This window comes from Madurella fahalii, assembly GCF_045866475.1.
Source record: "Madurella fahalii IFM 68171 DNA, scaffold_1, whole genome shotgun sequence".
Taxonomy (NCBI): Eukaryota; Fungi; Ascomycota; class Sordariomycetes; order Sordariales; genus Madurella; species Madurella fahalii.
This window is the reverse complement of record NW_027263971.1, coordinates 1,810,416-1,823,270: the sequence shown is the minus strand read 5'-3', so window position 1 is coordinate 1,823,270 and position 12,855 is coordinate 1,810,416. Positions and strand designations below refer to the sequence as shown.

Genomic DNA, 12,855 nt, shown 5'->3' with positions numbered 1-12,855 from the left:
GTTCAGACCATGAATTGAAGATATGGATAATGCAAGAAAGAAAGATGCAGAGTCACTGCAAGGGACTGATGATAAGGGACCGGCGGCGGGGTTCCGTGCCCGAGGGTAGCCGTCAGTAGCCCGCCAAAACAAGCAAGCTCGGACACCAACCCTTGTCCTTGTGACCTCTTAAAGGGGGCCACCGCAGCTCAGCAACTACTGTTCTGTACGTAACACTTAAAGCTCTCATTCCAAGGAGACAGCACAAGGCGAGGAGGGCCTTGGGGCCAGCAAAGTTCAGCACAGACGAAGCAGCTTGTCGAGTCGATTCGGTGTGCTTGTGTGTATGTACAGATGGAGGTGTCATATATTCAAGGTGGAGATCCCGGGAACCTCCATGTCTGACCGCCGTTCGCATGCTTCCGCTACTCATTGGAACACTTTTAACGCCATGCGCCAGATATTCTCGGCTAGCTCTCGCTCAAAGCCGTTTTGAGGGCGCGCTGGTTCACAATAGCCGACACAGCATTCCGACCACCCGGTTTATTTCAAACCTATCATGCTGTTCAAGCCAAAGATCATAACTACCGCCAATGCAAAACAAAAATGCTAGGTGGCCCGTCCCCGGAGCAACGAGGACTTATCGGCGCTGAGTGATGCTGCAGTGCGAGGGCCATCTATTTTCTTGCAAAGAGAAACAAACCAGATCCCATGACGCCGCGACAAGGGGAAATGAAATGGGGAGGAGGGGCTGAGATGTCTTGCAGTATATCGGTATCTCGGGAGTTTCTGGCGAAGTCCCGTAACTCTGCATTTATCTCGGCAACAAGTAAATATTGACCAACGGCCAAAGAAGCATTAGTTTTGCCGCAGGGCTTTGGCAGTGGGTCGTTTTTGTCACCGTCATGGGGCAAGATACACTGTGAAAGTATGGGTCAACGAGCCTGATACACATGGTACACATCCCCATATTGAATGATGGAGCGTACTGTTCTGCCCGAGGCGCGACGGGAGGCTCGACTCTCACTTCGATCCGAGCAGGGGGCGTCTTGCTTCCGCCGCCTCAGGCTCCGTATTCGAGTCTGAGTATGCGTCCGCGTCCGCGTCCGCGTCCGAGTCTGTGTTGCTGCGATGCTCCTGGTTCTGCTGTGGCGGAGTCTCCTCTGGGAAGTAGTCCCGTATCCTGGCGTCCCAATCTGCTTGTACTTGTCCAGTGACACTAGAAAGAGAAAGTTCGGTGCCCGTAGTGCCCGTCCGGTGTGACGTCCTCGACGGAGGCCCAGGCATTGTGAAGTATAACGGATCGAGTCGGTTGGATTCCAACACCGGCAAGGGGCCCCGCTGACTTGACGCGGTCCTAATCGAACGCCCACTGAGCGTGTCAATAGAGACTCCAGAGAACTCGTCCTCAGAAGTAACCGAGAGCCGGCGGGGCCCCATGTGTTGCGAGATCTTGTGGATGGCAACCGTGATCAAGCTCAGACAGGCTATGAATAAGGGGAGCCACGGAATGAGCTCCGTCCTTGACGGCCCGGCCGATAAGACTGCACCAAACAGAAGCACAAGCGCCACAGCAACCGTGAAAGGACCGAATCTAGACCACATGGTCAGCAGGCATACCGGTGCTGATGGGGACTCCGGGGCGGCATCACCTAACGAACGGCTGGAGATGCAGGCCATGAAAGGCGAGTGCTGTGATTATGAAGATAGCGAGGGTTCTGAATTCAACATCAGTGCCTGGTCCGCCAGATCTATGCTTGGCCTTACACGAATCCGAATAAAAGTCCCTCGGCATTGGCGAGAGGGAAGAGAATGGCGGTGCCGATCATGCCACCACAGGACATGACCCGAAGCGCATGGCGAAGCCCATGGTCCGGAGACCGGGGACTTGACGCTCGCTCCATCGCAGAGGAGGTGTTGACGCCCGGCGGTGGGAGCGAATTGTTAATATGGCTTGCTGTGCAGCCGGGCTGCTTCGAGTTGGTGACAGTATGCGGTGGCTATGTATGAATGACTGTACAAACAAACGAAACAAACGAAACAATGCAGTGGTGGATATATGGATGCGTGACAAGAAGGGATAAAGGACTGAGGGAATGAGAAATAATCGATAGGCTAAGGTGGCCTGGGGAGCTAAGTATGTAAATAATGGGAAGAAGGGGGGGACGGGGGCGGTGGTGGAGGGCGGGCGCTCTCTGCGGGTCCGGGGTTGGCATCGACAGGCTTCTGCAGCTTTCTCAGACGGACCGCCAGTTTCTACGCCTAATGCCTCCTTCTTGAATGATGGGAATGCAGCAGAGATACCGCAATAACTGCGGGGAAGAACCAATGACAAGGGAACCGTCGAGGTGCTCGAATCGATGGCTTGCATGCATCATCCAGGCTCAGGGGTTTGGGCAGACTTCGGACGGCGGGGTACGTGAACGACGATGCTTCAGTATTCTGTCCGGTGCGAGCACACGTGGTTTGCAGCAGTCTGCAGTGGTTCGCAGTGGTTCGCAGTGGTTCGCAATGGTCCGCATGGTCCGTAATCGTTCGCCTTGAATGAGGCTCAACGCTCCCTAATTCACCGGATTGGCCCGCGAACCTAGTATATCGGTGAGGGGGTTTCAGCCCATCAGTCAGCCTTGTCATGGACGAGGCGGCACTCCGTGCCCAACCATTTTGCCTTGGGCCGTAACGCATAAGTGATGGGAGAGGCAAGCCTCGCCGGCGGCCGCTGACATTTATTGTCCGGATTCGATCAGCTGCATTGCGTCCCGAGCAGGGACAAGGTGCAGTTGCCCGGTGAATTGGTGTTGCAACCAGGCAATAGCGCCGAGCTGCTGAGCGCCGGGCTTCTGCATCCCAGCCCGAGGTCGTTTGATCACACCAGTCCTGCAGAGAGAGTTGCCGAGAAGAATCCGTCCAAAGTATAGATATTTAGAATGGGCCCAGTGTTAGATGGTTTTGAGCCTCCTTTGGAAACCTGGCCGGCCAGTTCCCGTCTCGCGTGACATAAGATCCTGAGGCACTTTCTGTTGACAAGCCAATTATCGTTCCAATGAATCCACGGCAATGCTTCTCGTTCCGAACATCCAAAGAGACAGGCCAAGATTCAAGACGTCAGTGCTGGGCATCCGAGGCTCTTGAGATCGGTATCGCTGCTCTGTGCAGCACCGTGACTTGGGAATACACGGTCCAAAACGAGCTGCCCCCGGGACAGAGTGAGAGTGTCGGTACCGGGCCGCCCAAGATGGCATGTGAGCATTTCAGCTAACTACCGTTGGCGTCCAGCTACCCGAACAACATGTCGCAGAGATGCGCGTCAGCGGCTTCCTCTTCCAGCCATCGCCTGGCCTCATGCTGTTCTCCTGTCTGGTCTTTGGCTGCTGTGTGTCTTCGTTCACGCACCGCCGACAAAGCCAGGATGCATTCCAATTTGCCGTCTACGTTGTCCTCCTGGCTGGTGCCGCTATTGCCGGATACGCCGTTGGAGCAAACGTACACTTGATCCTCCTGGGGTATATACCATGGGCGACCTGCGCAGCCATGGCCACCAGCATCGCCGGCCACGGTCTGTACAGATGGCTCAGACCCAATGTTAGGTCCAACCAAGGGGATGAAGAGAAGGCTCCGCTCGTGGGCTGAGTTGCCGAGAGACGCAGGACCATGCAGCAACGGCTTTCACGCCCACGATCCGTCTTTGCATTGAATTCTGCAACCAAAACGTCCCATGAAGCGAGATTCGCTGTATCGATGGAGGTAGGCATACGTTTTGGGGTTGATCAAGTGCCGCAAGCCCAAGCCACAGAGCTGCGCTGGAAGGGAAGGACCTGTGCTGAGGTGATTGATCTCCCCTGGAGGGCTGATGAGGTTAACGTCATGGTAGCTTACAACGTCGGTGATCGTTGTCGTACCTTGCTTATGGAATTCACACACGCACACAAGCACACACGCACACTCCTGTAGCCAGTGGTTGAAGACACCAACGGTTCGCTTCAAATATCTCAAACCCGTTTATCAACAATGAGGACCTTGAACATTCTACCCGGAGGCTGGGGTACCTGCAGCTGAACAAGCTGCGACTCGGGTGGCGTTTGCTTTTGTATCAACCTCTATCACGAGAGGGTCTCGTGGTTGAACTATGCTGGTTGTTCTAATTCTTCGTCATTGTGTGAGATGCCGGACGGCTCGTTCCAACTCGAGAGCTGGACGGAACAACACATCAACCGCCGCGGTATTGCAAGACTTGCACCGTCAAACTAATCGCCGTAGACTTGGCAGTGGCTCCATCCGCTGCATGCTGCGCAATCCGGAGCGATTCAACAGCAGACACTGGGTGGTACGGGATCCGGATTCTAGGTTCAGGTAAGGAAGATGCCGGCTCCGTTTCCATTGGGTACCAAGAGAGAGCATAATGCTTAGAAAGTGTAAACTAGAAATTCCCCATGCGGTAGCCGAGTCTCTGTCTCGATGACGCGCATAAGGCACTTGTATGTAGGTGCTAAGCGCAATCCTTAACAGAGCCCCCGTCCGGTGGTTTCAGTTCCATCTCGTCAAGTCACCGGCAACGGAGCGGTTCACAGTGGAGCCGCTGGCTGCTGAGCGCCAAGGTTCCAGCCACCCAAGCGCCCAGAAGAAGCTGGTGGGGCGTTTTGCGTAATGCGACGAACCGCTGAGCCCCCGCTAATAAAACACACTTCCCCAACCTCCTCCAAAACAGCGAGGAAGAAAAACCAGAAGAGTCTTTGACCACGTCGCTGGGCTGACAAGCGTCGTTGGCCAGCCCTCGTATCGGATCCCTGTCCGCCTGATCTCCACTCACCGATTGATGACGATTGCTGGAGGTTGGGAGAATCCTTTGCGGCGCTTCAAAGTTTCTTGAATCATCTCTCTTGCGTGCATTTAGCCCCATAAAACCGGGAACATGTGCCGTTATGCGCTGCAGCGTCTCGAACCCGTTATTATACGTTTATAGAGTTTCATTCAAGATCACTGTTGGAAAGAAACGCTACGCTATCTAGACCACTGGCACATGCCGATTTGTCCTATATACCGCACGTAGGGACGACCTCCCGCACCGGGCACTGACTTCCCTCATCTATCTATCCATCCATCCCATCGTCTTAACCCTCACCAGTACCGGGCCAGGCCGAGGCATCGACGGACGATGTTGCTCTCCAGGAGCTGGGCAGCAGCTGCAGCAACTGCAGCAGCAACTGTATCGCTGCTCAGCGGCACCGCTTTTGCGCAGACGTGGTCGTCATGCAACCCCCTCTCATCAAGTAAGCAAACCTCATCCCCCCCCGAGCTGAGGCTCCTGTCTAACACCCTGCCGCAGCAAGTTGCCCGCCCAACACCGCGCTAGGCATGACGATAAATGTCGACTTCACCGAGGGTGAGGTCAACTCGTTCGTGCCGAGCGGCGGAACACCAACCTACGGCAGTGACGGCGTGACCTTCACCGTCGCACGGCCGGGAGACGCCCCGCAGCTGACTAGCATCTTTTACATCATGTTTGGCCGGGTCGAGGTGACCATGAGGGCCGCTCCGGGGGCGGGCATCGTCAGCTCTCTCGTGCTCCTCTCCGACACTCTGGACGAGATCGACATGGAATGGCTCGGCGCCGACGACAGCGAGGTACAGACCAACTACTTCAGCAAAGGCCAGACCACGTCCTACAACCGCGGCCAGTTCAACCCCGCGCCCAACAACCAGGCCGAATTCATCACCTACACCATTGACTGGACTTCGGAGCGCATCGTCTGGTACGTCGGCGGCACCGTCGTGCGCACCCTGCGCTTCGAAGAGGCCGACGGGCAGTACCCGCAGACGCCCATGCAAGTGAAGTTCGGCGCCTGGGCAGGCGGCGACCCGTCCAACCAGCCGGGGACCATCGAGTGGGCGCGCGGGCCGACCGACTACTCGCAGGGGCCTTTCTCCATGCACGTCCGCTCGGCCGTCATCACCGACTACTCGACCGGCAGGAGGTACACGTACGGCGACCAGTCGGGGACCTGGCAGTCGATCCGGTCCGAGGGCGGCGAGATCAACGGCAACGTGGGCAACGCCGACGCCATCACCGTGACGGCCAGCGCGCCGGCCGCGACGGGCTCGCTCTCGCCGACCATCCCGCCCGGCGGCATCGGCGCCGGCACGACCCAGACCGGGTCCGGCCCGACCAGGACGATCGGGCCCATCCCCGACGGCTGGGTCATGACTTCTGAGGGCAAGATCGTCCCCGTGGGTGGTTCCAGCACCGTAAGTACGTATCATCTATTGTGCCGCCCCGCGGCCCCCACAACACTCTCCATCCCTGCATTTAGTACTGGAGTGCTTCTGAATATATATATACACATATACTAACATCACGGCTCGCAGACGGCCCCAACCCCACTATCCTCCTTCTCACCCCCTTCTGCCTCGTCCTCGGCACCCTTGCAACCTACTACTGGCCCTGAGCTAGGACGAGTTCCAACAGGGGCTCCCGCTGCAGACTCGGCCGCGTCGGCACCTCCGTCTCATCTCTCCGGAGTGCTCGTCACCGGCGGATTTCTGCTGTTACATGCCTATTTATTCTAAAGCGTCCCGTTCTTTAGTGTGGCAGGCGGTCGACCGGGCGGATGTTTGTTTTTCGATTTGGTTTGGTTTGGTTTAGTTTAGCATGCATTTCCAGGCGTTGGCAAGGACGGCACGGGGCAAGCGGTTAAAGACATAACCTTTGCATGCATAAGTATATAGATGCTCACCGAGATGACTGAGTCGCAGGATAGAGAGAGTATGCTTCTTGGGTTGGACAGCAGGACATGAGACGGATAGATTCGGCACATCCCCCGTGTGGAGATGACCACTCACGCCACACGGACAGGATATGTTACCCCTAATTACTGAATGGATGGGCATTATCACGCCTGTCGGCAACAAGTCTGGACGTGAAGACGATTCATTGCTCAAACTCATCGCTCCCCTACCATGCTAGCTTTCTATTGTTTTTGGAATCAGATTTCGCGAAACCCGCGGCAAGAACCCAACGACGATGGCCACCCAGCAATCATACTCCTATCCGAGGAAACGCGTGAATGCGGTAGATCAACCTCGGTGATCGGAGTGTTTCCATGGGAGAGAGTCTGTATTTCCCGCTCTGTAGATGCCGCTTGTGAATACCGCCCGTGTATTGCCCCTCCGTTTACCGCCGTCAGGCAGTGATCTGGTGAGCATATGTACGTAGCCGAGCTAGCGTTGCGGCCGGCCTTTTCCTCTCATGCCCCTGACGGTTCTGCGGCCGCGCGCGTAGTTGGCTGTTGCACAATGGTGTGTACAAGATATACAGGGTACCAAGAGTGCGAATGCCCGTGGGCTCGCTTAGAATTCCCACGTGTCGTCGTCACCGACCGACTGGATGGCCCAGTTGAATTTGTCACGGAGCGTCTTAGAGAAGAACTTCTCGATCGGTACGTTGAATTTATTTGAGAAGGCGACGGTGAGACGCGGGTCGATGTAGTTCTACGCCGGGACTGTCAGCACGCCACCTCAGATTGTCGTACGCATGTCGGGTGTAACTTACGATCTTGGATGTGCCCAGGGCAACCTCCTTGTTGCCCTCACGATCGGCAGACTGCAGCTCGAGGGCTCTAATTCGCTCGTCCAGCTTCTCGATAGCTGCCGTCAATTTCTCGATCGTGGGGCTCTTCCCCTCAGCCTCCACTTTCCCCGTCTTGTTTTCCTTCTTGAATTTGGCCTCAAGTTCCGTGACCGCCTTCATCCGCTCCTTAAGCTCCTTATCCGGCAGCGGTTTGCTGCCCTCAGCAGTGAGCTTCTCGTTGTCCTTCTCGAACTTTTTCTGGATCTTGGTCTTCTGCTCCTCTACGAGGAATTGCTGGTGCTGTTCAATCCAAGCTTGGTCCAGATCTGCGTCGCGCTCGAAGAATTCAGCGCCCTTTTTCTTCTTCATCTTCGGGTCAACGTCGATCATCATCATCTTAGTGCGCCATTTCTGATACTTCAGACCCTTGATGCGATCCCCGAGTTTCTCCATCTGGGCCTCGTGAGCGGCGCCGACAGTCCGCTTGTGGTTGCAGAGAATGGCGACTTCGCGATTGCAGTCGTTGTAAAGCTTGATCTTCTCCTGGATACTTGTGTCTTTCTGCTTGAGGTTCTTGAGAAGCTGCGACATGGTCCATGAAGCGTTGTAGGTACGGAAGACCTTCGCTGTAAGACCAGGCATATAGCTCGAGAGGTGCTTGTTTAATTGCGAAGTCTGCCAATCATTGTCAGCGCGAAAACCCACTAGACGAGAGCCGGAGAATCAGCCTACTGTCAACCTGTCAAAGATATCATCCCCGTCCTCCTTCGGTGGCTTCTTGAACATCTTCAGATTCTTGAAGACTTGACGGTCGACCTGGAATTCATTGTAGAAGCGAATGCTGTCTTTGCCCAGGAAGTCAAAGATGACCGTGCTGGGCTCTCTGAGGGTGACGTGCTCGAATTTTAACGAGCAGCAGCCGACGGTTTCGGCCTCGTTCTCCGTGTCCTTCTCGTTACCGGCTCTCAGCGCAAATTTGTCGATCAGGTACATGGCAGTTGCGCGCTGCCGGTCTGCCATCACCTCACTCTTGAGCTCTCTCGTGTAGTCAGCGCGGATGCGGTCGATGTGCTTCTTGAGCTCGCGCGCCTTCTCGAATTTCTTGTAGTCGGCCTGGCCCTTGATGGTGCTGTTGGCTGCCAACATCACGTACTTGTAATTGCCGTTGACATTTTCCTGCCACATGGCCAGCCAGGTCGCCTTGTTGTCATGTTGGACAGCCTTCCACTTGTGCCCCGGCGGCGGCTCCGGAACCTTGGCATCTTTGCCAATGTTGATGGTGACCTGCTCCGGCATGACCCGTTTCTTGATAGTGCCCGTCTTCGGATGCTCGCCGCGACCACGGAAGAGACCGGGCGGTTCGACACGGAAGTTGCCCACCTTTTCCTTCCGGCCGTCCCACTTGCAGTACATGTACGGCGCCTCAGCCTTGTCCCTTTCGGCTTTTTCAGCCTTCTTCTCGGCAGCCGGGCGAGCCTTCTTGGCCTCGCTGAGACTCTTGTAATGCTCAAAAATCTTGGTGAAATCGAGTTTCTTGAACTCCTTGATCTCGACCGGATTGCCGTCCTTGTCCTTGGCGCCACCAGTTTTCTTCAGAATCTCCTTGAAATCGTTGAAGAAGTTTTTCTGGAAGACGGGGTTCTCGACGTTTTGCGTCGAGTGAAGCATGGAGCCAAAGAACGTGGCCGCCTCCTCCGCCTCGACATGGAGGTCGACGGCTTTCCCATCGTAGTACAGCTTGACGTTCTTCGGAAGGGGCTCGTATGCGGGAGCGAACAGCACGCCGTTGTGCTCTAGGGTCGTCCACTTGATGGAGTCGTCCTCCTTCTTCGGGGCATCCCACCATCGGTACTCCTCTTCTTCCTCGTCGCCGCTGTTCTCCTTGGACTCCTCTTTCTCAAACTTGGCCTCCTTCTTGGCCTCCTTCTTGGCCGGAGCAGCCTTGGCAGTCTTTGCAGCAGGAGTCGCCTTCTTTGCCTTCTTAGCGATGGGCACATCTGAGTCAGAGTCGGGTTCTTTCTTGATACCGTTCGTCTTCTTAGCAGACGACACTCCGTTCGACTGGCGTTTCTTGGGCTTCGACAGGGGCTCGTCGTCGGATTCGTCCTTGACGGCTTTCTTGGGAGCAGGCTTCTTAGCCTTAGCGTCAGCACGAATAGCCTTGGCTTCTTTCGCGGCGGCTTTCTCAATATTCGCCTTCCTCTGAGCTATTTTTGTCCCTAGGGGCTGGTCGTCATCCGAGGACTCGAGCGTCTCCGTCTCCTTGATGGAAGGAGGCAGTTTAGTGCCGTTCTTCCTTTTGGCGATCGGCTCATCGTCGCTGTCGGATTCCACGTTCCTGTGCTTGGATTTTTGGCGTTTGGCCTGTAACGGTCAGCCCACGTCTGTCTGTGACTACTTATGGCACATGCGTAGGCCATCCTACCAAGGGTGCACCGTCGTCGCTGTCCGATTCGACTTTGTAGTTGACTGCTTGGCCGTCAGAGCTTCGTGATTTGCGTTTGGTGGCGCCGTTGGGAGCCGAGTCGATGTCCATGGCGTCGTCGACGACGGGGCCGTGGCGGATGGATACCCCCGGCGGTAAGGGGCGAGCCTTGGAGTCGGACTTGTCCATCTCGCGGTCGACAGAAGGCGAGATGGTGGCAGCGGAGACTGCAACGGGACGAGTGAGTTAGCCTTCTGGCACGCCCTTTCCGCAAGGGAAATTTTGATTTGCGACTCGTCGAACGCAAAGCAGCAACGTGCGGCGCCAAAATGTGACAGGCCGACCCGGGCCCACCACGTTCAGCCGGCTGTTGCGTGTCACGATTGCGAATAAAACGAGGCAAATGAGATGTGTTGCGGAGAAGCAGACGCATAGCATATCGAATTCGGACTCACCATGGCCATTGGCTCTTGCCAGAGGCATATCGTCGTCGGAGCTATCGGAAGACATGATGGCTGCACGATACCAGGTCGGGTGGGTGGCCGGGGAGGCGCAAGGCGGCGTAGTAAAAAACCGTGAGATTCGCGAAACTGGCTGCGCCAGCCGACTCCGGAACGGGAACTGGAGAGCTGGAGTAGTGTGACCTCTTGTAACGAGGATGAGGCGAGGGAAAAAGCCGAAAAATGATTTTTCCAGGGCTGTAGCAGGGCGGCGGGCAAGGCAAGAGAGTGTGTGGGAGAGGTGTGGAAGGGAGGAGAAGGAAGGAATGGAAGGCAGGGGAAGGGGAAAAGAAGGGATTCAGCAACAGCGAAGTCCGGGGCGAACAGGACGAGGTTAAAGATAATCTTTGGGACTCCACTCGTGCTGCTTGCCTTGACGCAGCCTCAGCCAGTCACTTCGCTGTTCCCAGGTCGCGGTAGCGACCAGGTTCTGCCTGCCAGCATGGGGCACTGAGACTCGGCAAGGTCAAGGCAAAAATGGGAACAAGGGAGGCGGCGCGCGAGCCACAGCCTGACTAAGGCACGGTCGGGTAAGGTAAGGTAAGCCACCGTCTGGGGGGGGGGGGGACGGGAGTGTGCCAGTGCCAGTGCCAAGTGCCAGTGCAAGTGCCAGTGCCAGTGCCACAGGGCAGCTGGCCAATCGCCAGTAGCCGGGAAAATGAATGGGCGGCGGAGCGACGACGGGGGACCACGAGCAGGAAGCGGAAGCAAGTGGAGCCGACCTCAGCAAACCTCTCACTGCCAGTTGCTGGACCTGCGTCTCAATTGAGCACAAACCTCCCGATCAATTGACGCCAGCACACACACCATCGTGGTCAATCGGGGCCACAGCCAGCCAGAGACGGTTCTCTTTCCGAGTATTTGCAGCACTTTCCCGCCATGCTATCAAGAGCTACCCGCCCGGCCTTGAGAGCCGGTGCTGCCGTCTCGTCCCGGTACGTGACTTTCCCCAGCTCCTCCCGGGCTTTTTCGTCATGTCAATTGTGCGCCTCACGGCGGCGGCGGCGGTGGCGGGGGACGACGGATGAAATGGGGAGCTTTGGGGAGCATCGAGATGTGACAGCGACGCACGGATGGGAGGATGTACGCAGACGCAGAGAGAGCCCGGGCTAACCCGTCGACGCCAAAACCGCAGAGCGGCAGCTCCGAGCACGGCCACCTTCGCGACGCTGCGTGAGATCGAGGGCCGCCTCAAGTCGATTCGCAACATCGAGAAGATCACCAACACGATGAAGATCGTCGCCTCGACGAAGCTCACGCGCGCCCAGCGCGCCATGGCCGATTCGCGCAAGTACGGCGAGACCAGCAACGAGGTGTTCCAGTCGGCCGAGACCAAGCCGCTCGAGGGCGAGGGCAAGAAGAAGCTTCTGGTCGTGTGCAGCTCTGACAAGGGTCTCTGCGGCGGTGTCCATTCCGGTTTGTCGCGCTACATCCGCCGGAGGGCTGCCGAGAACCCCAACTTCGACCTCGTGATCCTGGGCGAGAAGTGCAGGTCCCAGCTGCAGCGCACCAACGCCAAGGACATCGTCCTCAACTTCGCTGGTGTCGGCAAGGACATCCCGACCTTCGCCGAGGCCCAGGCCGTCGCCGACCAGATCGTCATGCTCCCCGGCGAGTACTCCGACATCGAAATCGTCTACAACAAGTTCATCAATGCTCAGAGCTACGAGCCCACCGTCATTCCAGCATTCTCCGAGGAGGCCTTTGCTGCGTCCCGTGCGTGCCTGCCCCGTTTCCCCGTCTCCCTTATTGACCGCTAGCTAATTGCATTGTCTAGCCAACTTCTCCGCCTTCGAGGTCGATGAGGAGCTGCTCTCTAACCTCCGCGAGTATGCCCTGGCCAACTCACTCTACTGGGCTCTGTCCGAGGGTCACGCCTGCGAGATCTCGGCCCGCCGCAACGCCATGGATGTGAGTTTGAGGCTCTTACTTGACCCTGCGCAGCTCTGACTCCTTGCTTCCTCACAGAACGCCTCCAAGAACGCCGGTGAGATGATCAGCAAGTACCAGATTCTCTTCAACCGCACCCGCCAGGCCGTCATTACCGGCGAACTGGTCGAAATTATCACTGGTGCTACCGCCTCGGAGGACATGTAAAACGGGTTAGGAGTGAGCGATTTAATTGCCAATAGACGCGGAGAGGGAGAAGGGTGTTTTTAGCGGTTGCGGCAAGCTTCCTTCTTCCACCCCTTCGATAAAAAGGAGAGCGCCTAGAGAGAGAGGGATGGTTGTTTTCCTTTGTATCAAGTAGCAAGGGTCTTCGCACCCCCGCATGCGGCCCTCTCACTGTACCAACGCCTTCCGGAATACAAAGTTCCTTGCCGATACCAGATTATTTTTTTATTTTTTGTTTTTCCACCTGCACTGGGTTGTTTTCCTTCCATAGT

The 12,855-nt window shown here is 56.5% G+C and overlaps 5 protein-coding genes across 5 annotated transcripts; 3 read left to right on the top strand and 2 right to left on the bottom strand.

Annotated features, from left to right (window-relative positions):
- Window positions 1-1,002: 1,002 nt before the first annotated feature.
- MFIFM68171_00556 (uncharacterized protein) lies at window positions 1,003-1,883 on the bottom strand (the record flags this gene model as incomplete). Its single annotated transcript, XM_071055978.1, has 3 exons — window positions 1,003-1,573; window positions 1,632-1,697; window positions 1,747-1,883. The coding sequence occupies 3 exons, from the start codon at window positions 1,881-1,883 to the stop codon at window positions 1,003-1,005; spliced, it is 774 nt and encodes a 257-aa protein (XP_070912079.1).
- A 1,139-nt stretch (window positions 1,884-3,022) lies between these two features.
- MFIFM68171_00555 (uncharacterized protein) lies at window positions 3,023-3,609 on the top strand (the record flags this gene model as incomplete). The annotated part of the gene is made up of 2 exons (XM_071055977.1): window positions 3,023-3,193; window positions 3,256-3,609. The coding sequence occupies 2 exons, from the start codon at window positions 3,023-3,025 to the stop codon at window positions 3,607-3,609; spliced, it is 525 nt and encodes a 174-aa protein (XP_070912078.1).
- A 1,522-nt stretch (window positions 3,610-5,131) lies between these two features.
- Window positions 5,132-6,422, top strand: CRH1 (transglycosylase; the record flags this gene model as incomplete). The annotated part of the gene is made up of 3 exons (XM_071055976.1): window positions 5,132-5,246; window positions 5,303-6,226; window positions 6,343-6,422. The coding sequence occupies 3 exons, from the start codon at window positions 5,132-5,134 to the stop codon at window positions 6,420-6,422; spliced, it is 1,119 nt and encodes a 372-aa protein (XP_070912077.1).
- A 901-nt stretch (window positions 6,423-7,323) lies between these two features.
- TOP1 (DNA topoisomerase 1) lies at window positions 7,324-10,478 on the bottom strand (the record flags this gene model as incomplete). Its single annotated transcript, XM_071055975.1, has 5 exons — window positions 7,324-7,464; window positions 7,526-8,218; window positions 8,276-9,907; window positions 9,969-10,195; window positions 10,424-10,478. The coding sequence occupies 5 exons, from the start codon at window positions 10,476-10,478 to the stop codon at window positions 7,324-7,326; spliced, it is 2,748 nt and encodes a 915-aa protein (XP_070912076.1).
- Window positions 10,479-11,347: 869 nt separating this feature from the next.
- ATP3 (atp3 gamma subunit of the F1 sector of mitochondrial F1F0 ATP synthase) lies at window positions 11,348-12,565 on the top strand (the record flags this gene model as incomplete). Its single annotated transcript, XM_071055974.1, has 4 exons — window positions 11,348-11,403; window positions 11,604-12,184; window positions 12,246-12,379; window positions 12,437-12,565. The coding sequence occupies 4 exons, from the start codon at window positions 11,348-11,350 to the stop codon at window positions 12,563-12,565; spliced, it is 900 nt and encodes a 299-aa protein (XP_070912075.1).
- Between the last annotated feature and the right edge of the window lie 290 nt (window positions 12,566-12,855).